At 42.8% G+C, this 22,224-nt stretch overlaps 1 protein-coding gene across 1 annotated transcript in view; it reads left to right on the top strand.

The window, feature by feature from the left end:
• Positions 1 to 22,224, top strand: part of TRAPPC11 (trafficking protein particle complex 11) — a 179,683-nt gene that overhangs the window by 62,245 nt on the left and 95,214 nt on the right. The window contains exons 9-14 of the mRNA XM_030191512.1: positions 101 to 234; positions 6,715 to 6,862; positions 10,890 to 10,983; positions 17,923 to 18,002; positions 18,112 to 18,190; positions 18,273 to 18,327. Coding sequence (XP_030047372.1) covers positions 101 to 234; positions 6,715 to 6,862; positions 10,890 to 10,983; positions 17,923 to 18,002; positions 18,112 to 18,190; positions 18,273 to 18,327 — 590 coding nt within the window. The remainder of the gene's footprint in view (positions 1 to 100; positions 235 to 6,714; positions 6,863 to 10,889; positions 10,984 to 17,922; positions 18,003 to 18,111; positions 18,191 to 18,272; positions 18,328 to 22,224) is intronic.

Here is a 22,224-nt window from a genome sequence, read left to right as displayed (position 1 = left end):
GTATACAGCATGTTTTGTTGTAACTTTAATATCAAATTGATAAAAAGAGATAGTTCTTACAACATTTTAACTTGTTTATTTTTTAAATTTCTTTTAATAGATTTGCCGCTTATGTTTCCAGCACAACACCCCATTAGATGCGATAGCACAGTTCAGAAAGCACATCGATATATGTAAGAAGAAAATAGGAAGCGCTGAGCTGTCTTTTGAGCACACTGCTTGGATGTCTAAACAGTATGTTTGTTTTATTAAGGACTCGTATTGCCATGTTACTGTGTGATTATCTGCTGCATCACAACACTTAAGCTGCAACTTTATGCTAGAGCAAGATGTTGGAACGCACTAAAAGCAATCACTGTGCTCAAGAGGGTGGTATTTTCCTATATACTACTACTACTTATCATTTCTATAGCACTACAAGGCATACGCAGCGCTGTACACCATAAACAAAAAGACAGTCCCTGCTCAAAGAGCTTACAATCTAGATAGTGACCAGGGCATTCTTATTTTTATCAAAGATTTTAAATGGAAGAAGCTTATTAATTTGCCTGATCTTTATATTTGCTTGACTGACTTGAACTGGTATTTAAGAAATATGAAGATGTTTAAGGCTTATGTTGTCATTTTTTCTGTCTGTTCAACAATCAGTGACATGTGATGTCACAGGTGAATACTAGCTGTGCAGGCAAGCAAACTAGAAACATAAAAGATGAGATGCCTGTCATCCCTTGCTGGCTTTTATGGTTTATTAAATGTATTTATACCAGCTTCCTTGCAAATTATATAATAAAGCAGTTTAGAGGCTAATATAAGACAGAAAAGAGCACCGTCAAATTAATAGCTGTTCACTTTACCCGAGTGTGATAAGGAAAGCAGGCAGAGTTGCTGTTGTTGCTGTTTGACAGCGTGTAGCACCGAGGAAAGACAGCATCTGGGTGTAGTGTTTGTGGACAACTTTCCTTCCTGTTTCCTGGTGTGATCGCAGTCTTCCACCCTCCTCTGCCATCTCTCTCACCACTGCTGATCAGTTTAGCAGGAGGAGGAGGGGAAGGACTGCAGCAGGGCACTGGCCTATACACACCTCTGCCATCTGATGTTTTGAGCTGCATGGCGGTTCAGTGACTTCCCCTGGTTGAAAGTGGCAGTTGGTTTCAAAGTGGCAGATGAGGAAGACACAGGCCAGTGCACTGCAGCTGTCGTCCTCCTCCTACCAATAAAATCATTGGTTGGAGAATTGGGAGGGTAAATATTATGTGGAGGGTAGAGTGAGGAGTGTCTGCTGCAGGGTGTGAAAGAGATGGCAGTGCAGAAGAACTGAGAGAAAATAGACTGGGACAGATGATGAGGAGTTGCAGCTGCATGTGTGTGAAAAAGGGGAATGTGCATGGGAGAATTCAGTGATGTAGTGAAAGGGGGGGGGGGGGGGGGTGAGTATGGGAGATGAGCCAGAGGAGGGAATATATTCTCCTCCATTCTGGAACATCATCTCTGTTCTGCCTCCTCTCCCTTCCTCCTTCTCTTGCAGAGATCATTCATAAAATGCAAATATAACTTTCTATGCAATTCTAGATTTATTTAAAATACAGTTGAAAAAAACGAGAAGTTGGCAGTCTTTTTATTGTAATTACTTTTTATTGGGGGAATTCTTTGCTACTTACGCAATGCAGAATTTGCACAGACTTCTCCTCCATAGACTGCACAGAATTCTGCCTTTCCTGCGTAGAATTCTGTGCAGTCTGCCAAATGGTTCCAGCTGGTTCCCTCCTCCTCTGCCTACCTGCACAGGCACTACAGCACAGCAAGACAGAGTAAGCTACTACTACTACTATTTAACATTTCTAAAGCGCTACCAGGGTTACGCAGCGCTGTACAATCTAACAAAGAAGGACAGTCCCTGCTCAAAGGAGCTTACAATCTAAAGGACAAAAAAGTGCAGTCAATCAAATTGGGGGCGGTCTAGATTTCATGAATAGAGGTACAGTGGTTAGGTGCCGAAAGCGACATTGAAGAGGTGGGCTTTGAGCAAGGATTTGAAAATGGGCAGGGAGCGGGCTTGGCGTATGGGCTCAGGGAGTTTATTCCAAGCATAGGGGGAGGCGAGGCAGAAAGGGCGGAGCCTGGAGTTGACGGTGGTGGAGAAGGGTACTGAGAGGAGGAATTTGTCCTGTGAGCGGAGGTTATGGGTAGGAGCGTAAGGGGAGATGAGGGTAGAGAGGTAATGAGGGGCTGCAGGTTGAGTGCATTTGTAGGTTAGTAGAAGAAGCTTGAACTGTATGCGGTACCTGATCGGAAGCCAGTGAAGTGACTTGAGGAGAGGGGTGATATGAGCATATCGGTCTAGGCGGAAGATAAGACGGGCAGCAGAGTTCTTAACGGATTGAAGGGGGGATAGATGGTTAAGTGGGAGGCCAGTGAGGAGTAGGTTGCAATAGTCAAGGCGAGAGGTGATGAGAGAGTGGATGAGAGTTCGGGTGCATGTCGGGCTGCTCCATTTTCTCTGCTGCCTTGATCCTAGGCTGTTCCTTTAAGCTGTGGGGCTGCACCGAGGCCTTGGAAGCTCAAAAGAATTGCAGGGCCCTAGATGGCAGAAGAGGAGCCTACATGGCTCAGATTTAAATACAGTTGTAGGCCCAGGTCATACTTTTTATATGGCTAATTTGTACTTGAATATTTCTTATTTAGTGGAAAGCCTGAATTTGTAGATCTGTAGGAGAATAAAATTAAATGGTAGGTCAACAGACTGAAAAAAGGTGGATGGAATGTGTGTAGGGGAAGGGGGGGCTAAAGCAGGTGGATAGAGTTGTGGAGGGGGGGGGACTGAAGAAAGGTGGATAGTGTATGTGTGTCATGGGGTGGAAGGCTAGGAAAGGGTTTTGGGGAATGTGTGCACCTGGGGAGAGATGCCATCCCTTATAATTGGAGAATTCTGCACAAGAATATTACAAATACTGAAATACTGTGCACAGAATTCCCCCAGGAGTACCTTGTATGTAATGCAGAATTAGGTGTATGGACTACATTTAAAAGCATGACCCTACGTAAGTATGGTGTGTTGGTTTTCACCTAGCAAGTAGCATAAAGTGATAACATGTTCTGTATATTGATTATTCAAAACATAAACAATCCAAAGAGATACAATAGAATACTCGTTTCAGTGAATATTAACAAAACATTAAATGAACTACTCACTGTCTTTATAATCTTTATCCATATAATAAATATATATTAAAATGCATAAAATAAAATACAATCAAAATCTGATTTCTTTAAATCAGGATAAACCCCCAGATTAATATATACTTTAATCAGTTGTCACTGCACATCATTTTTACTCACTTATTATATGTAAACACCAAGTCCAGGTCCGAACCTATTGCTGTTACCAATAGGTTATTAGAAATCTAGTGTTCTTAAATGGGTTATCTATGCTCTGTGGTGCTATTAATGAGTCTTGTTTATTACTTCTCATTCAGGGGCAAAACTCAAACCCAGTAATGTCAGATGTCAAACCACGGAGATAAACCATCGAATCTTCTCCTCCAAAATAATCCTTTTAAATAATCTGTAATACTTAGTCATTGGACTTGCTAACAATCCTTTAATCCACTTGACTTCTCTAATCTTGTACTCAACATGGGTCCATGTTTCACTTAAAGCGTCATCAGGAGACAATAGTAAAACAGATATTCTACATTAAAAACAGCAATCACATTATGGGGCTCATTTTTTAAAGAGACAAATGTCTAAAAAGTGGCCTAAAGCAGCATTTGGATGTTTTTCCAGACGTTTTTCTATGCTGTTCATGTGCAGTGTATCCAATTCTCAAGGGGTCACATCAGGGGTATGTTAAGAGTGGGATTTGGGTGTTCTTAAGACCAGGATATTTTTCATCCATAATGGAACAAAACTAAATTGTCTAGAACTAAAACTAAGACGTTTTGAGCTAGACCTGTTTTAATAATGACTAAGGAGCAGAAGGCAATTACTGACTTCCAGCCTGGGAGAGAATGTTCATAAGTTCTTTATTTAAAGATAGCCACAGAAATGACCCAACACAGGTCAGTGTTTCAGTGGATGCAGCCGCCTTCCTCAGGGGTCACACTGTGTACAGAAAATAAAACAGAATGTCAAACTGTACATAAAAAGTATTTAAAACAATGAATATAAGTTAAAGTGGACTGTATAAAACAATGTATCAAACATGTTAGAAATATAAAGTTAAAAGAAGTAACTTCCTTGTCATCAAGCAGATGAATCCATTACGAGTGGGTTGTGTCCATCAACCAGCAGGGGGAGATAGAGAGCACTGAAAAACCATAGTGCCTTGTGGCCAGCTAGCTCCATCTGCCTCTTCAGTATTCTCTATCTCCCCAGCAGGGTGGTTGCAGCTTGTTAAAGCTCCTTCAGAAAATCTGTCTGGGGTGGCTCCTGTGCTTTTGCCAGTTGTAGCAGGGGTGTTGTGGCTGATGGTGCCCACTTTAAAGGCAAATAGGTTAGCCCTTTCCCTGCCTTACCCGGCCCGTTGTGGAAGTAGACAAATAGGCAAGCCCTGTCCTTGTCTTTGCCCACGCTGTGGATGCAGGCACATAGGTTCGCCCTTTCCCTGCTTTTCCCACGCTACTGATCCTCCGGAGTTGGAAATTTGCCTCTTTCACTGTTGCCTCAAACTTTCCTAACAGCGTTTAAAAAAAAAAAGTCGCGTCGCACTTTGGCGCTGCGATCCCAGAAAAGAGGTTTTCTTCTGATTGTGCAGCGTGACGGGAGCTCGGAGACTCGGTCTGGTGAGGTAAGAGCATTTTGTAGCTCCTTCAGGGAGGGCCCAAGTTCGGGACGATTTTGGCGCGAATCCGCCATTTTGAATTTCCGCCGTTTTCTGCGATGGCTGCTGAGAAAGTAAAGCGCTGTTCCGTTTGTGGCAAGCGCAAATCTGCAGCGGGACTCTGTAAGGCGTGTTTTTCAGACGGTAGAGCCGGCCCGAGCATGGCGAGCGATGTTCCTTCCCGCTCCGTGGAGCTGGCAGCGGGCGCCATTTTGGAACACCATGGCGCGACCCCCGCTGAGGCAGAGGGGTTTGAGCCTGGAGGGGCGCCTTGTGTAGAAGCTAATAAAAGAGCTGTTTCCCCTGGACTGGAACCGGGAGGCCAGGGTGAGCCATTTTCCCCTGAATTTGTTTTATTGCTGCATAATGCATACATGTTAAAAAGAGCTCTTCTGCGGCCCTGCTTTCCTTAACCCCTCCAGTGGAGTGTGGCCTTGGATTACCGTCAAGCGTGTTTTCCCCTGACAGATGGCCACAAGACAAGCGCAGAAGGGTGATTTCCCCTTTAGAGAGTGGCGCACCCCCCCCCCCCCCCCCCCCCCCCCCCCGTGGTCGGGATGTGAGGACTCTGAGGGGTCTGGCAGGCCTTCGTGGTCTGGAGAGCCAGAAGAGGATGCAGGTTTGCAACCAGATCCAGATGATCCTTCCTCGGTGAGGATTTTCCACCGTGATGAGCTGCCAGCGCTTATTACTGATGCCTTGCAGGTCCTCTCTATAGAAGATCCTGGGGGTACTGAGACCTCCTCCGGTAATCCGAGGATGGCAAGTACTAAGAAGCCTTTCCTTTGCATGACTCCATCCAAGAGCTTATCACGGCTCAATGGGCTGACTCCAAGGGGCCTTTGAAAGTCACCAGGGCTATGGGGCCATTATACCCTCTAAGTGAGGAGCATTTGGCGCGCCTAGCAGCGCCTAAAATGGATGCCCTGGTCACGGCTGTGACAAAGAAAACTACCCTCCCAGTGGAAGGAGGAGTTGCCCTGAAGGACATGCAGGACCGTCGCCTGGAGGCAGCTATGAAACGGTCCTTTGAAATTTCAGGCCTATCCTTACGGGCGTCTGCATGCAGCTGCAATGCTGCCCGAGCCTGCCTCGCTTGGTTACAACAGGCAGTGGAACAGCCCGGAGGTGGAGTAGAGCCCCTTACGGAGGTGGCACCGCGGATGGAGTCGGCCTTGTCGTTTTTGGCTTACGCCCTTTATGATCTGGTCAGAGCTTCTGCTAAACAGATGGCTGTAGCGGTGGTGGTTCGCCGTCTTCTGTGGCTAAGGCATTGAGCAGCTGACATGGCCTCTAAGCAAAGGTTGGTGAAGTTGCCCTTCCAAAACCACAGTTCGTCTAGAATCAGACAGGCCGGTAACCTAGGCAGACTGTGGTTTTGGAAGGTACTGTGAAAAGATTTGAAGTCCAGCTCCTTAAGAAGCATTGAGCGAAACAGGAGCTCACTGTTGGGCGCGGACAGGTTTAATCGTTCCAGCACAGCACACAGCTAAGTACCTGTAGAGTACTTGATGTTGCACAAAATATATAGATGAAAGAGTAATTTATGATTTTGTTGCTATATAAGGTTTTTCAGACTGATGAGGATTCTCGCTAGCATGAGCCTAAAATGTGCCACACAGAGCGGACAGCTGATTAGTTAAAGAATCGTCAGCTGTGCCGAGTTTCTGAAGTCTGTTCCGCTATACTTTTCACGTTATCAGTAGATTAGAGAGTTAGGCTTGCATGTAGTGGATATTTTAGATTTGAATCAATATAAAGGCAAGCGCCGGCAGGATAGTTAAGTATATATATACAATTAGGAAGATAGTGAGTAGTTCATTTAATGGTGTGTATTGATTAGGTACTAGTAATGAAAAGTTGTTAACCTTTTTTTTATTATTATTATTTTAAAGGTTTCAAGCATTTGGGGACTTGTTTGATGAAGCTATTAAGTTGGGTTTGACAGCAATTCAGACTCAGAATCCTGGTTTCTATTACCAGCAGGCTGCATACTACGCACAGGAACGGAAACAATTGGCTAGTCAACTCTGCAACCATGATGTAAGTTTGACATCATATGTTAAACTGTGCTGCCAAAATATGCTCATTCTTTGAAGTTACTTGAGGCAAAAACAAGGATACTGAATGCAAAAACAAAAGTGACTAAAGAAATTCCAGTAGATTGAGGCATGGAACATTCTGCCTTTATAAATACTGTATACTTCGAGCATTATCAGCCAGTAAGTTCATTTGGAAAATATTTTAATAATTTGAAGTTTAACTAGACATGATTGGAACTAGTGGCAGTAGCGTCAGGATTATTGCATGTGTAAAACCTGCCCCATGCCTGTAGAACAGTGACACTCAACCCAATCCTTGGAACATACCTAGCCAGTCAGGTTTTCAGGATATCCACAATGAATATGCTTGAGATAAATTTACATGCACTACCTCCACTCTATGTAAATCTATCTCGTGCTTATTACTTGTGCATATCCTGAAATCCTGACTGGCTGGGTGTGTCCTGAGGACTAGGTTGGGAGTAGAGACTTGCACGGGAACGGGGTTTACGGGAATCCCGCGGAACCCGCGGGATTCCGCGGGGACGGAAGCAGTTCTGCGGGATTCCCGCGGTGGCGGAAGCAGTTCTGCGGGATTCCCGCGGTGGCGGAAGCAGTTCTGCGGGGTTTCCGCAGGGACGGAAGCAGTTCCTGTGGGGTTCCCGTGGAAGTGTATGCTGCACTTGCGCCAGCCTCTCACCTACCGAGTACCAAGTTCTTTGAGTGCTGTCTCCTCCTCCTCCTTGCTTTAACAGCACAGATGTGGAAAGCCTCCATTAAGGAGGTGGTAGAGATACAAATGGTGACAAAATTCAAAAAGGCATGGGATGAACACAGAGGATCTCTATTTAGAAAATGGAAGTTATAAAAAACCTAAATTTAAATGGCTGAATGTGTTGCGTGACACTTACATGGTGACTCTGGCTGTGATGAACTAGGGCCGATACCGGGAGACGTGTATGGTCTGTGTCTCATATATGACAATCTGGTTTTGGATGGGCTGGAAAGGGTTTAGACAGCAACTTTAGTGGCTGGAACATGAGGACAGTTCTGCACAGACTTTTACGGTCTGTGTCCCGCAAATGAGAAGATGAATAGGCTGGATTGGGCTTCGAGGGCAACTCCAGCAGTTGGAACATAAGGATAGGGCCAGGCGGACTTCTACGATCTATGTCCCAGAAACGCCACAGAAAGACTATAATCAAGTATATAATATCACATTCATTGTTGATTTAATCATGAATTGATAATGATTGTGACTATTGGGCAGACTGGATGTACCTATCCGTTTTTATCTGCTGTCATTTACTATTACTATTAATCCTCTCTGCTTCCGGGCTGATGCGTAGACCTCAGCTCTGACATAGGCATGAGCATCAGATGTCACCTGGCCTACTGGCGCGTGCATGTGGTGATCTCTTAGCACACAGTGCCAGTGAATCAGAGAAGTCTTATATGTGTGCACCAGAGTGTTCCAACTTCCGTTCCTCCCTTGCCTGCAGTGCTGCAGCTCAAACCCAGAGACTGAGAGAGCCAACAGGAATTTTTTTTAATGTACCATTAAATTCTTGTGGGTGAGGACAAGTTAAATTCTTGCGGGGATGGGTTAGATTCCCCACAGGGACGGGCGGGGATGGGTTAGATTCCCTAAGGGGACGAATGGGGACGGGTTGGATTCCACTGGGGACGGGTTGGATTTCTGTCCCCGTGCAACTCTCTAGTTGGGAACTCCTGCTGTAGAAGCTTATGTTTCATAGGAATGCTTTCCTTTCCATTTGGATTTCCAGTATTGTAGGTTTTTAATGTATGAATGGGCCATAATAGCACCAATTAAATTAAGAATATGGTGTGGCTCACTGGCCCAGCAACAGTCCTTGGTTTGATACTCTTGCAGCTGAGAAAATTATGGATGCAGCATTCTTGTAGTGGGCCAGACATCTTTAAAGGGTAAAGGATCAGTACTGCATTGATCATTCTGGCTGGTTGCTCTCCCCTGGTCCCTTCAAACCTCCTTCTCCCTTAGAGCATGATAACAGACAATATGCTTTATTACGTGGAGGAAGAATTTAAGGCATTTAAAATTGTGTTTCATAGTTCTCTGAAGCATAGCAGTTGGAGATGTGAAAACATGTCATTGGAAAGTTCAGTCCTCTTAAATTGATGATGCAAATTATCCCCGTCAACTTCTAAGTAAGCTTGTAGATGCAAGGAAAAAATACAATTGGATCATGAAGAAACAAAAGGGGCACTCGGGGAGGACAAGGCCATACCAGAGAGACTGAACAAATTCTGTCCTTCAGTCTTATGAAAAAAGATGCAAGAGATCTGCCTGTACCAGAAATGGTTTTCAAGGGTGACGATGCGGATGAACTGAAAGAAATCTCAGTGAACCTGAAAGTCAAATCAAACAAATCAACAAATTAAAGAGTAGTAAAACACCTGGACTGGATGGGATGCACTCTAGGGTACTGAAAAAACTCAGACATGAAATTGCTGATTTGCTGTTAGTGATCTGTAACCTGTTGTTAAAATCATCCTTAGTTCCTGAAGATTGGAAGGTGGCTAATGTAATGCTGATTTTTAAAAAGGGTGGTGCAGGAAATTACTAACCTGTAAGCCTGACATCACTGTTGTGCAAAATAGTGGAAACTGTTATAAAGAATAAAATTTCAGAACACATAGACAAATATAGTTTAATGAAAGAGGGTCGGCATGGATTCCGCCGTGGGAAGTCATGCCTCACCAATTTGCTTTATTTCTTTGAATGCTTGAATGAATATATGGATAAAGGTGAGCCGGTATGTAGTGTATCTAGATTTTCAGAAAGCTTTTGACATATTGGGGAAGTGCATTCAGTCAAGATATCTGATCAACCCGTCTTTGTGAAATCAGTGGCTCTTACATCTTTACTTGTGATCAGGGTACTCCTGCATAGTGAACAGATTTTCTAGAAATTGAGCCGTCCTAAGCCTGAGTTACCCAGTTGTGTATCTTAACTCAATTCTGCTTGTCGATGAAGTGCTTGCTTCTCACTTTACCAGTATTTTTCTTGTACAGCAGGATTGATTGAATACTTGGTCTTTCCCACATTCCTGAGAGAAGCATTCCTCTTTGAGTTATAGATCTAACTGAGAAGGTTGCTGCATTCAGAAAGGGCTATGCTCATAACTTTACACTTAAATCTGAGTTCAGGGAGAGCATGATATCACTCACTTGTGTGCCTGATCAATTCTACTAACTATGGAAAACACCAGTTACAGGTAAGAAATAATACTTTATTATATATGTGAACTTGTACCCCACATAGAATTGTAGATTGTGCAGGTAACACATTTTATTTTTAATAATTAAATTAGTATAATCTTTTAGCATTAACGAGGAAAAATCATGTACTTCTTTCTTTTTTTATGCAAACTGATGTATTACATAATTGATGTAGTACAGGCTATCAAGGACAATAAATAATAATAGTAACAATGTTGATTTGAATTTTTATTTTCCAGTGAGTTTCTTGGTTTTGGAAGATATGGAGACTCATTTTCAAAGCACATGGACTTACAACGTTACATATGTTATTGTGTAACTGTGTAAGTCTACATGTTCTGAAAATGAGCTCCATAATCTATTGATCTGTATCTTATGAGAACTGCAGAATTGCTTTCAAGTGAAATAAATAAATATAATATAAAGTAAATTGATATGTGCACAGTTTATTTTTACTTTCTACACCAATTTTTGTTCTTGTCTATCAGTCTATTTAAAATTTTATACTGAATTTAAATAAACCCCACCACATATATTCAGAACTATCTAACAATATCTGCTTGTTTATTCAAATGTTATGTTTTATCATTATCTTGTTGCCCAAGATCTTTCTTTAACATTAAATGTCTATTTTCTGATATATTTCCATCTCTCATGATGTATTGTAAGCCACATTGAGCCAGCAAAGAGGTGGGAAAATGTGGGATACAAATGCAATAAAATAAAAAATAAACTCTGATTTATAGTTGTTGCTTAATTTACAGCCTTCCATCACATATCCTTCTCCAGATCCATTAGAGACGACAATGGGAGTGCTAGACTTTTATGGACAAAGACCCTGGCGGCAAGGAATACTGAGTAATTATTGTTTTAATCTTGCTATACTTGCTCTATGAAACAAAGAACACTAGCAGAGTCAGTTTACCAGAAAAAAAGCATGACTTGTGCCCTTCACATCTCTCTATGGCCCTTCGTGAAGGGGCTTTGATTAAGAGAGAAGAAATTCTTGAAGCAAAACTTTCTGCATGTTTTCTTGACAAAACTCCATATTAGAAACAAATTCTGAATCAAGCAAACATCTCTTGTCTCCTCTCATTCTCTGCCTCCTTTCTAATTTAGAGATTGTGGTAGCAACACAACATGGTATGGGAGAACAGTTCTCTTTTCCTGCAGTTCATTTGTGTTTTAACCAGTAAGCACCTGTCACAGGGAGAGGGGTAGCTGCAGGAACACTGATCTGCTATATGTTACTTCCTTCAGTATAGCTACTTCTGTTCTGCATTGTCTTCTACCTGACATTGAAATGTTTGGATCTGCAATCTGTGAGTTAAAAAGGTGCACGTTTGCAATGAAAGAGGCAGCTGTGATTTAGCAGCCGAAACATGCTTCTCCCTCCAGTAGAACCAAGATTTTCAGTGATCTGGTTTTATTCTTAAATCATAATTCAAGGTAGAAACACAGTGGTAAGTTAAGTGCTTTCTGAACTGTAAGCAATGTGTCTGAGGCATCCATAAAGACATCAGCCTCCAAGTAACACTCATTTTGAGAAATGGGAGATGTTCTGTTCCTTTTAAATAATAAATCTGGCTTTAAATGATTCCTGCTAAAAGACAGATGTTTCATCTCTTTTGTAAATGAATTTCCCAGGAGTTTGTAAATGTGGTACTGATTCTTTGTTAGAACCATAGTTATTACATAGTAGATGAAAGCAGAAAAAGACCTTTACGGTCCATCCAGTCTGCCCAACAAGATAAACTCATATGTGCTACTTTATATGTATACCTAACCTTGATTTATCCTTGCCATTTTCGGGGCATAGACCGTAGAAGTCTGCCCAGTAGTTGCCCCACCTCCCAACCACCGGTGCTGCCACGCAATATCCGCTAAGGTTTTGAGAATCCATTTTTTCTGAACAGGATTCCTTTATGTTTATCCCACGCATTTTTGAATTCTGTTACCGTTTTCATCTCCACCACCTCCTGCGGGAGGGCATTCTAAGTATCCACCACTCTCTCTCTGTGAAAAAATACTTCCTGACATTTTTCTTGAGTCTGCCCCCCTTCAACCTCATTTCATGTCCTCTAGTTCTACCGTCTTCTCATCTCCAGAAAAGATTTGTTTGTGGATTAATACCTTTCAAATATTTGAATGTCTGTATCATATCACCCCAGTTTCTCCTTTCTTCCAGGGTATATGTGTTCAGGTCAGCAAGTCTCTCCTTATGTCTTGTAGCTTTTTTTTGCACCACCTCAATTCTTTTTACATCTTTAGCAAGATACGGCCTCCAAAACTGAACACAATACTCCAGGTGGGGCCTCACCAACGACTTGTAGAGGGGCATCAACACCTCTTTTCTTCTGCTGGTCACACCTCTCTCTCTACAGCCTAGCAACGTTCTAGCTACTGCCACTGCCTTGTTACACTTTGTCGCCTTCAGATCCTCGGATACTATCACCCCAAGATCCCTCTCCCTGCCTGTACATATCAGAATCTCACCACCTAACACATATGTCTCCCATGGATTTCTACTCCCTAAGTGCATCACTTTGCAATTCTTTGCATTGAATTTTAATTGCCAAACCTTAGACCATTCTTCTAGCTTCTGCAGATCCTTTTTCATGTTTTTCACTCCCTCCTGGGTGTCCACTGTGTTACAAATCTTGGTATCATCCACAAAAAGGCAAACTTTACCTTCTAACCCTTCGGCAGTGTTGCTCACAAATGTATTGAACAGAATCGGCCCCAGCACCGATCTTTTTAAGTTCCATCAATGTGCTCAGTTACGTTTGTTGGACTACAGCAGATCTCTAGAAGACTGATACTATTAGATTGGCTGAGCACCCTTGGGGTTGTCACAAAATGCCTAACACCCACCTAAAGGGTCTGTCCCAGCACTGCTCAGGCCCGCCTTCACCTGTGCATGTGCTTTATACTGGCATACCCTCCACCTCACCACACTGGGTTTCTCTCGCCTCTGGGTGAGTCTCCCACCCGCAAGTTAATTTCCCGGTGATTTGGGAACTTAAAGATTGGGGTTTAAAGGAGGAATTGTAGGTTAGTGATAGGCAAAATAAAAATATAAAAAGCAAATTTTATCAACTAATCTCCATAGTCTTTTCCACTTAGTTTTAAAAATTTTGTACCACAGCATTAACAGAATCTAGCAGGTACTGCAGGATCTAGTTTAGTCTTCCCACTGCTAGGACAACTCTTCATTTATAGTCAGTTATTGTAATTAGGGTAACAAGCAAGGAGTGCTCTTACAGAGTTTTAAATACATTTCATTACCATCTAAGAAGGAAAACACTAAATAAATCATACAATATACTATCAGCCTTATTTTCAAAAGTCTTGGGCGCCCATATTTCGACCCAAATCGGGAAATGGTCGCCCATCTCGCAAAGGCGCCCAAATCGTTATAATCGAAAGCCGATTTTGGGCGTCTTCAACTGCAATCTGTCACGGAAACGGGCAAAGTTGATGGGGGCGTGTCGGAAGGCATGATGAAGGCGGGACTGGGCGTGGTTATCGGCCGAGGAGAGATGGGCGCCTTCGGCCGATAATCGAAAAAAGAAAGGCGTTTTTAGCGCGAATTTGGGTCATTTTTTTAACCCTTTTTATTTTCAAGAACAAGTCCCAAAAAAGTGCCCTAAATGACCAGATGACCACCGGAGGGAATCGGGGATGACCACCCCTGACTCCCCCCAGTGGTCACTAACCCCCTCCCACAAAAAAAAAAAGAACTTTAAAAAAAATTTTCCCCAGCCTGTATGCCAGCCTCAAATGTCATACCCAGCTCCATCACAGCAGTATGCAGGTCCCTGGAGCAGTTGTTAGTGGGTGCAGTGCACTTCAGGCAGGAGGACCCAGGCCCATCCCCCCCCCCCCCCCCCCACCTGTTACACTTGTGCTGGTAAATGGGAACCCTCCAAACCGCCCCCAAAACCCACTGTACCCACATGTAGGTGCCCCCCTTCAACCATAAGGGCTATGGTAATGGTGTAGAGTTGTGGGCGGTGGGTTTTGTGGGGGATTTGAAGGGCTCAGTAGCCAAGTGATGGGAGCTTTGGACTTGGGAGGTATGAAACTTTTTTTTTTAATTGTTACAAGTGCCCCCTAGGGTGCCCGGTTGGTGTCCTAGCATATGAGGGGGACCAGTGCACTACGAATCCTGGCCCCTTCCATGAGCCAATGCCTTGGATTTGTTCGTTTTTGAGCTGGGCGCCTTTGGTTTCCATTATCTCTGAAAAACGAAACCGCCCAGCTCAAATCCGCACACATCCGATGCATTTGCCCGGCACAAACCGTATTATCAAAAAAAAAGATGGCCGCCCATTTTTCGAAAATACGGTCTGTTCCGCCCCTTCACGTTCCCGTTCTCGGACATAGACGCCCATGGAGATGGGCGTTTGCGTTCGATTATGCCCCTCCACATAAACTAAAAGACACTTTTATGTTAGGCTAATATCCTTAATAATGTAGCAAGTTTTAAATTATTGAAAAACTCAAAAACACTAAGATGGAATCAGCAGTCCAGCAGCGAGAGGGGTGCTATCCAGTCTTTTGCATTGAGTGTCACATGTATGATTATCTCCCAGTTGGTGAAATGTCGTATGTGTGTGCCCGATGCAAAGAGCTCCTAGCTCTCCGAGAACGTGTCCGTTCTCTTGAGGCTAGAGTAGCAGACTTGGTGGAACTGAGGGAGACAGAGAGTTACATAGAGGAGACCTACAGGGATGTTGTAGGGAAGTCCCACCTCCAGACTGGTAGCCCCTGTGCTACCTTGGAGGAAGGAGGTCTCCTAGAAGGAGAGCATCACCCTGGTGAAGTAGGAAGTACTCCTGTAGCCAGGACCTGCCCACCAGGGGATGTACTATCCTCTCGCACCTAGGATATGTCTCCATGTGCTGCCCGGGAGGGAAAGGTTAGGACAGCTGTTGTAGTTGGCGATTTAATCATTGGGCATATAGATAGCTGGGTGGCTGGTGGGCGTGAGGATCACCTGGTGACTTTCCTGCCTGGTGCTAAGGTGGCGGACCTCACGCGTCACCTAGATAGGCCATTAGATAGTGCTGGGGAGGAGCCGGTTGTCTTGGTACATGTGGGTACCAATGACATAGGAAAATGTGGGAAAGAGGTTCTGGAAGCCAAATTTAGGCTCTTAGGTAGAAAGCTCAAATCCAGATCCTCTAGGGTAGCATTTTCTGAAATGCTACCCATTCCACACGCAGGGCCCAAGAGACAGGCAGAGCTCTGGAGTCTCAATGCGCGGATGAGACGATGGTGCAGGGAGGAGGGTTTTAGATTTGTTAGGAACTGGGCAACATTCTGGGGAAGGGGGAGCCTATTCCGAAAGGATGGGCTCCACCTTAACCAGGGTGGGACCAGGCTGCTGGCATCGGCATTTAAAAAGGAGATAGAGCAGCTTTTAAACTAGAAACAGGGGAAGGCCGACAGTCGCTCAGAAGCGCATGGTTCGGGATAAGGTATCTTTCAAAGATATCACCAAAACAGGGAAGCTAGGGTATCCTGATAGTGAGGTTGCAAAAGAGACCATAGAAGATCAGGTGTCCTTAAATAAAAATCAGACAAAAGATTGTAAATTAATACTGTCAAGTACTAAGCATCATGTAAATAGGAACAACAAACATACTTTGAAATGTCTATATGCGAATGCTAGGAGCCTAAGAAATAAGATGGGAGAGTTAGAATATATTGCACTAAATGAAAAATTAGATATAATAGGCATCTATGAGACCTGGTGGAAGGAGGATAACCAGTGGGACACTGTCATACCAGGGTACAAATTATATTGTAGTGATAGGGTGGATCGAATTGGTGGAGGGGTAGCATTGTATATTAAGGAGAGCCTTGAATCAAATAGATTGAAAATTCTACAGGAAACAAAACACTTCTTGGAATCACTGTGGATTGAAATTCCACGTGTAAAGGGGAAAAGGATAGTGTTAGGAGTGTACTACCATCCGCCTGGCCAGGATGAACAGACGGATGCAGAAATGTTAAAAGGAAACTAGGGACGCAAACAAAACTGGGCAACACAATAATAATGGGTGATTTCAATTACCCAGATATTGACTGGGTAAATGTAACATCGGGACACGCTAGGGGGGTAAAATTCCTTGATGAAATCAAGGACAGCTTTATGGAGCAGCTGGTACAGGAGCCAACGAGAGAAGGAAAAATTCTAGACCAAAAATACTAGGACTAGGGGGCATGCAATGAAGCTATAATATAGGAAATTTAAAACAAATCGGAAAAAATATTTCTTCACTCAACATGTAATTAAACTCTGGAATTCATTGCTAGAGAATGTGGTAAAGGCGGTTAGCTTAGCGGAGTTTTAAAAAGGTTTGGACATCTTCCTAAAGGAAAAGTCCATAGACCATTATTAAATGGACTTGGTGGAAAAAAACGGTATTTCTGGGATAAGCAGTATAAAGTGTTTTGTTCTTTTTTGGGATCTTGCCAGGTATTTGTGACCTCGATTGGCCGCTGTAGGAAACAGGATGCTGAGCTTGATGGACTTTTGGTCTTTCCCAGTATGGCAATACTTATGTAAGGACACTGGGGTCACAATCCCATGGGTCTCTCAGTTCCTAGAAAACACCCACAGATAAAGAACAGAAACCACCAGGATTCTTTAATCAGTCCAGGACAACGGAACTAATAAACTATTTGGTGTATTGTGAGAAAAGTTGAACAGTGAATGGTGAAAAAAGGTGTAAACAGCAAACAATAACGAGTAAATTAATAGGTATCAACATTAAACTAACTAAACACTTTCTTACTACCTGAGTAGTACCTGGGGAGTTCAGGAAAATAACTGCGCACAGGTTTTGAACAGGGTCTCAGTACAGAGATCTTTACTTTCCACACTACCTCTCTGAGACTGGGACAGTCCAGCACATTCTGGCTGGATTTTGTACTTCAGGGCCAATCGGATCCCAGAGCATTAGCACTGAAGGGTATAGCAGTGCAGGTTACTTTCCTTCATGGCTTAAGCTGAAAGGATAACAGTCACCTCTGCATCAGCTTTAAATGAGAGGACAGACACCACCTGCTGGCCAAACAAGAGAAATACATGTCATAAAAATAGTATTACAAATCACAGGCATGAAAATCCCCTGTTTCGCCACAGGGTTTTTATAACCCAATTCTCTATTTAGACCATTCCACTGACACTTCTTAAGTACATATCTTTTGAATAAATCACTTACAAGCATAAAGTTTATAGGTGTTTTGAAGTTTAATAGGTGCTTCTGGTGGTGAGTCTTATTGTGTAAGATTATCACTGCTTACTGGTTTAGTTTATTAGAACCCTCACCACGCTCCACTCATCTCATAATTTGTATAGCCAAATTTGCAATTCCCATGAATCTTTGAAGTGCAAGAAACACTGGAACAACCTATTTAATTTGCCAACAGCTTAGCTCCTTATGGATGCTAGTCTAAAAGAAAGAGATTGGTGGCATTAATAAAAACAAAATAGAGATATCTAATACATGCTGTAGGGCATTTTGGCAGTAGAAATGAAAACTTCATGTGGCTGTTCAGAAGAGAGATTATAAATCCAGTTCAGAGAATATGGAGTACTTCAGAGTTCTCTGTACAGCACAAAGGGAAAAGCAGAGTTCTGTGAGCATGAACCTTCTATCTCCTTAGAGACAGAACATGGTTAAGAATCCACTGCTTTACACATATGAGAAATGTGATTACCTTCTTGTTGGCATGGAACACAATTTATACTTTTAATGGATTATTCACTATCATACGCAGGTTTTGATCTGTCAGATCCTGATAAAGAGAAGGCAGGGATTCTTGCCCTCCAGCTCAAGGAGAAGGATATTCTTCACTCAGTAAGTTTTCTTTTCAGTTTTGAAGCAGTCTGGATTTTAGACAAAACTTTAATTCAGTTGTATCTTCTATTGAACTCTTTATTATTAGTAATTTTTTTTTTAATTTCAGGAGCTTATAATCACTCTGCTGAGTAATGCTGTGGCACAATTTAAGAAGTACAAGTGCCCAAGAATGAAAAGCCACTTGAGTAAGTGTTCAGTCACATATATTTCCCTTAACCAAAATTGCCAGTTTCAAATTTACAACTGTTTTGATTTTCTTGTTCACAGTGGTTCAGATGGGAGAAGAATACTACTATGCTAAAGATTACACCAAGGCTTTAAAGTGAGTACTGCTTCTAGCACAGGGCCTTCTTTAGGCACACAATTTGGATAGGTAGAAGGGAATCAGATTATATAACATGTAGCTGAATATGTTGATGTTTTTTGCTGCAGGAGATCAGCCGATTTCTTTATTCTGGTTGGTTTTGAAATAAGCAAAAGTCAGGGTGATAAATCACAAAACCTCATCAAACAGCATTTCTTTTATTGGAATCTTTGCTCTGAGGCTTGAAAGAACCTGGAGAAAAGACGGCTGAGGGGAGATATGATAGAGGTCTATAAAATAATGAGTGGAGTTGAACGGGTAGATGTGAAGCGTCTGTTTACGCTTTCCAAAAATACTGGAACTAGGGGGCATGCGATGCAGCTACAATGTAGTAAATTTAAAACGACTCGGAGAAAATTTTCTTCACTCAATGTGTAATTAAACTCTGGAATTCGTTGCAGGAGAATGTGGTAAAGGCGGTTAGCTTAGCGGGGTTTAATAAAGGTTTGGACGGCTTCCTAAAGAAAAAGTCCATAGACCGTTATTGAATGGGCTTGGGGAAAATCCACTATTTCTGGGATAAGCAGTATAAAATGTTTTGTACTTTTTGATGATCTTGCCAGGTATATTGTGACCTGGATTGACCACTGTTGGAAACAGGATGCTGGGCTTGATGGACCTTTGGTCTTTCCCAGTATGGCAATACTTATGTAAAGAACCAATATTTTCAACTGGATTTGCCTTTTCCCTTCCTTTTTTTTTTTTTTTTTGTTTGCCAATATGATAAGTGGTACACTCTGCTGACATGAAATCTAATAAAGGCAACTTTAGAGGCAACTGAAACCGAGGTTTTCCATTTCTACTGAAACCAAATCTGCAACTGAAATTTGCCACTTATTTCTGGCCGTAACCGAAGCTGAAAACAAAACTATAGCCCTGCCTCCCCCTCAAACCCCCCGGCCGCCAAAAGCCTGTCCCCCTGACAGAAAATCTGTCCTCTCTCCCTGGGCCATCCTGCAACTCCACCCTCCTCCCCACCTGTGGCCCTCCTCATGCCTACTTTCTAAACCCACCTAAAATCCCTGGTGATTTAGTGGTTTCTTTGGAGTGTTGATTCTGACCGAATAGATTTAACACTTCACAGCAGAATAGTTGTATAGAGTTCCTTTATTCAGAATAAAATGTATTTCTAGCAATGAAGAAGCTTCATAGAAGACCACTGGCAATTCAAGTCAGTTGTCTTTCATGAACTTCTTACTTTCCAGAGAGAACATACAGTTTATTTGAGCTATCTTTGTGCAAACAACTTATATCAGAAGGTCTGCTAATAATCAGTCTTAATCTAAAGATTCAATTGGTCAACAAGAATACATACATTGATAGGTAAGACACAGGTGGTCACAAGTACATAAGTATTGTCATACCGGGAAAGACCAAAGGTCCCTCAAGCCCAGCATCCTGTTTTCAACAGTAGCCAATCAAGGTCACAAATACCTGGCAAGATCCCAAAAAAGTACAAAACATTTTATATTGCTTATCCAAAAAATAGTGGATGCTCCCCAAGTCCATTTAATAATGGTCTATGGACTTTTCCTTTAGGAAGCCGCCCAAACCTTTTTAAAACTCCGCTAAGCTAACTCTCGTCCACGCTCTCATTACCTCTCGCCTTGATTACTGCAACTTACTCCTCACCGGCCTCCCACTCAGCCATCTATCCCCCCTTCAATCCGTTCAGAACGCTGCCGCACGTCTTATATTCCGCCACAACCGATATACTCGTATCACCCCTCTCCTCAAATCACTTCATTGGCTTCCGATCAGATATCGCATACAATTCAAGCTCCTCCTCCTTACCTACAAATGCACTCAGTCTGCGGCTCCTCACTACCTCTCCACCCTCATCTCCCCCTATGTTCCCGCCCGTAACCTCCGCTCACAGGACAAAGCCCTTCTCTCAGTACCCTTCTCCACCACTGCCAACTCCAGGCTCCGCTCATTCTGCCTTGCCTCACCCTATGCCTGGAACAATCTTCCTTTACCCATACGCCATGCCCCCTCCCTACCCATCTTCAAATCTCTGCTTAAAACTCACCTCTTCAATGCTGCCTTCGGCGCCTAACCGCTTGAGAAATATAGAATGCCCCAATCTATCCACCCTATCAGATTAACTGTTCACTTGTCCTCTAGATTGTACACTTGTCTTTAGATTGTTCTCTTGTCTTTTAGATTGTAAGCTCTTTGAGCAGGGACTGTCCTTCTATGTTTAAATTGTACAGTGCTGCGTAACCCTAGTAGCGCTTTAGAAATGTTAGTAGTAGTAGTAGTAACCGCCTTTACCACATTCTCTGGCAACGAATTGCAGAGTTTAATTACACATTGAGTGAAGAAAAACTTTTCCAATTCGTTTTAAATTTACTACATTGTAGCTTCATCGCATGCCCCCTAGTCCTAGTATTTTTGGAAAGCGTAAACAAATGCTTCACATCTACCTGTTCAACTCCACTCATTATTTTATAGACCTCTAACATATCTCCCCTCAGCCGCCTTTTCTCCAAGCTGAAGAGCCCTAGCCGCTTTAGCCTTTCCTCATAGGGAAGTCGTCCCATCCCCTTCATCATTTTCGTCGCCCTTCTCTGCACCTTTTCTAATTCCACTATATCTTTTTTGAGATACGGCGACCAGAATTGAACACAATATTCGAGGTGCGGTCGCACCATGGAGCGAGACAAAGGCATTATAACATCCTCATTTTTGTTTTCCATTCCTTTCCTAATAATGCCTAACATTCTATTTGCTTTCTTAGCCGCAGTAGCACACTGAGCAGAAGGTTTCAACGTATCAACGACGACACCTAGATCCCTTTCTTGGTCTGTGACTCCTAAAGTGGAACCTTGCATGACGTAGCTATAATTCCGGTTCCTCTTTCCCACATGCATCACTTTGCACTTGCTCACATTAAACGTCATCTGTCATTTAGAAGCCCAGTCTCCCAGTCTCAAAAGGTCCTCTTGTAATTTTTCACATTCCTGTTGAGATTTAATGACTTTGAATAATTTTGTGTCATCAGCAAATTTAATTACCTCACTAGTTACTCCCATCTCTAAGTCATTTATAAATATGTTAAAAAGCAGCGATCCCAGCACAGACCCCTGGGGAATCCCACTAACTACCCTTCTCCATTGAGAATACTGACCATTTAACCCTACTCTCTGTTTTCTATCTTTTAACCAGTTTTTAATCCACAATAGAACACTACCTCTTATCCCATGACTCTCCAATTTCCTCTGGAGTCTTTCATGAGGTACTTTGTCAAACGCCTTCTGAAAATCCAGACACACAATATCAACTGGCTCACCTTTAGGGGTGTTTCTTCACCCCTTCAAAGAAATGTAGTAGATTGGCGAGGCAAGATTTTCCTTCACTAAATCCATGTTGACTTTGTCTCATTAATCCATGCTTTTGAATATGCTCTGTAATTTTGTTCTTAATAATAGTCTCTACCATTTTGCCCGGCACAAATGTCAGACTCACCAGTCTATAATTTCCCAGATCTCCTCTGGAACCTTTTTAAAAAATCGGTGTTACATTGGCCACCGTCCAATCTTCCAGTACCACTCTCGATTTTAAGGATAAATTACATATTACTAACAATAACTCATTTTTCAGTTCTATCAGTACTCTGGGATGAATACCATCTGGTCCAGGAGATTTGCTACTCTTCAGTTTGTAGAACTGCCCCATTACGTCCTCCAGGTTTACAGACAATTCATTAAGTTTGTCCGACTCGTCAGCTTCGAATACCATTTCCGGCACCGGTATCCCACCCAAATCTTCCTCGGTGAAGACCGAAGCAAAGATTTCATTTAATTTCTTCGCTACAGCTTTGTTTTCCCTGATCGCCCCTTTTACTCCTCG

Source organism: Microcaecilia unicolor, chromosome 2, assembly GCF_901765095.1.
Source record: "Microcaecilia unicolor chromosome 2, aMicUni1.1, whole genome shotgun sequence".
Lineage (NCBI taxonomy): Eukaryota > Metazoa > Chordata > Amphibia > Gymnophiona > Siphonopidae > Microcaecilia > Microcaecilia unicolor.
The sequence above is the reverse complement of the archived record's forward strand: the minus strand, read 5'-3'. Positions and strand labels throughout refer to the sequence as shown.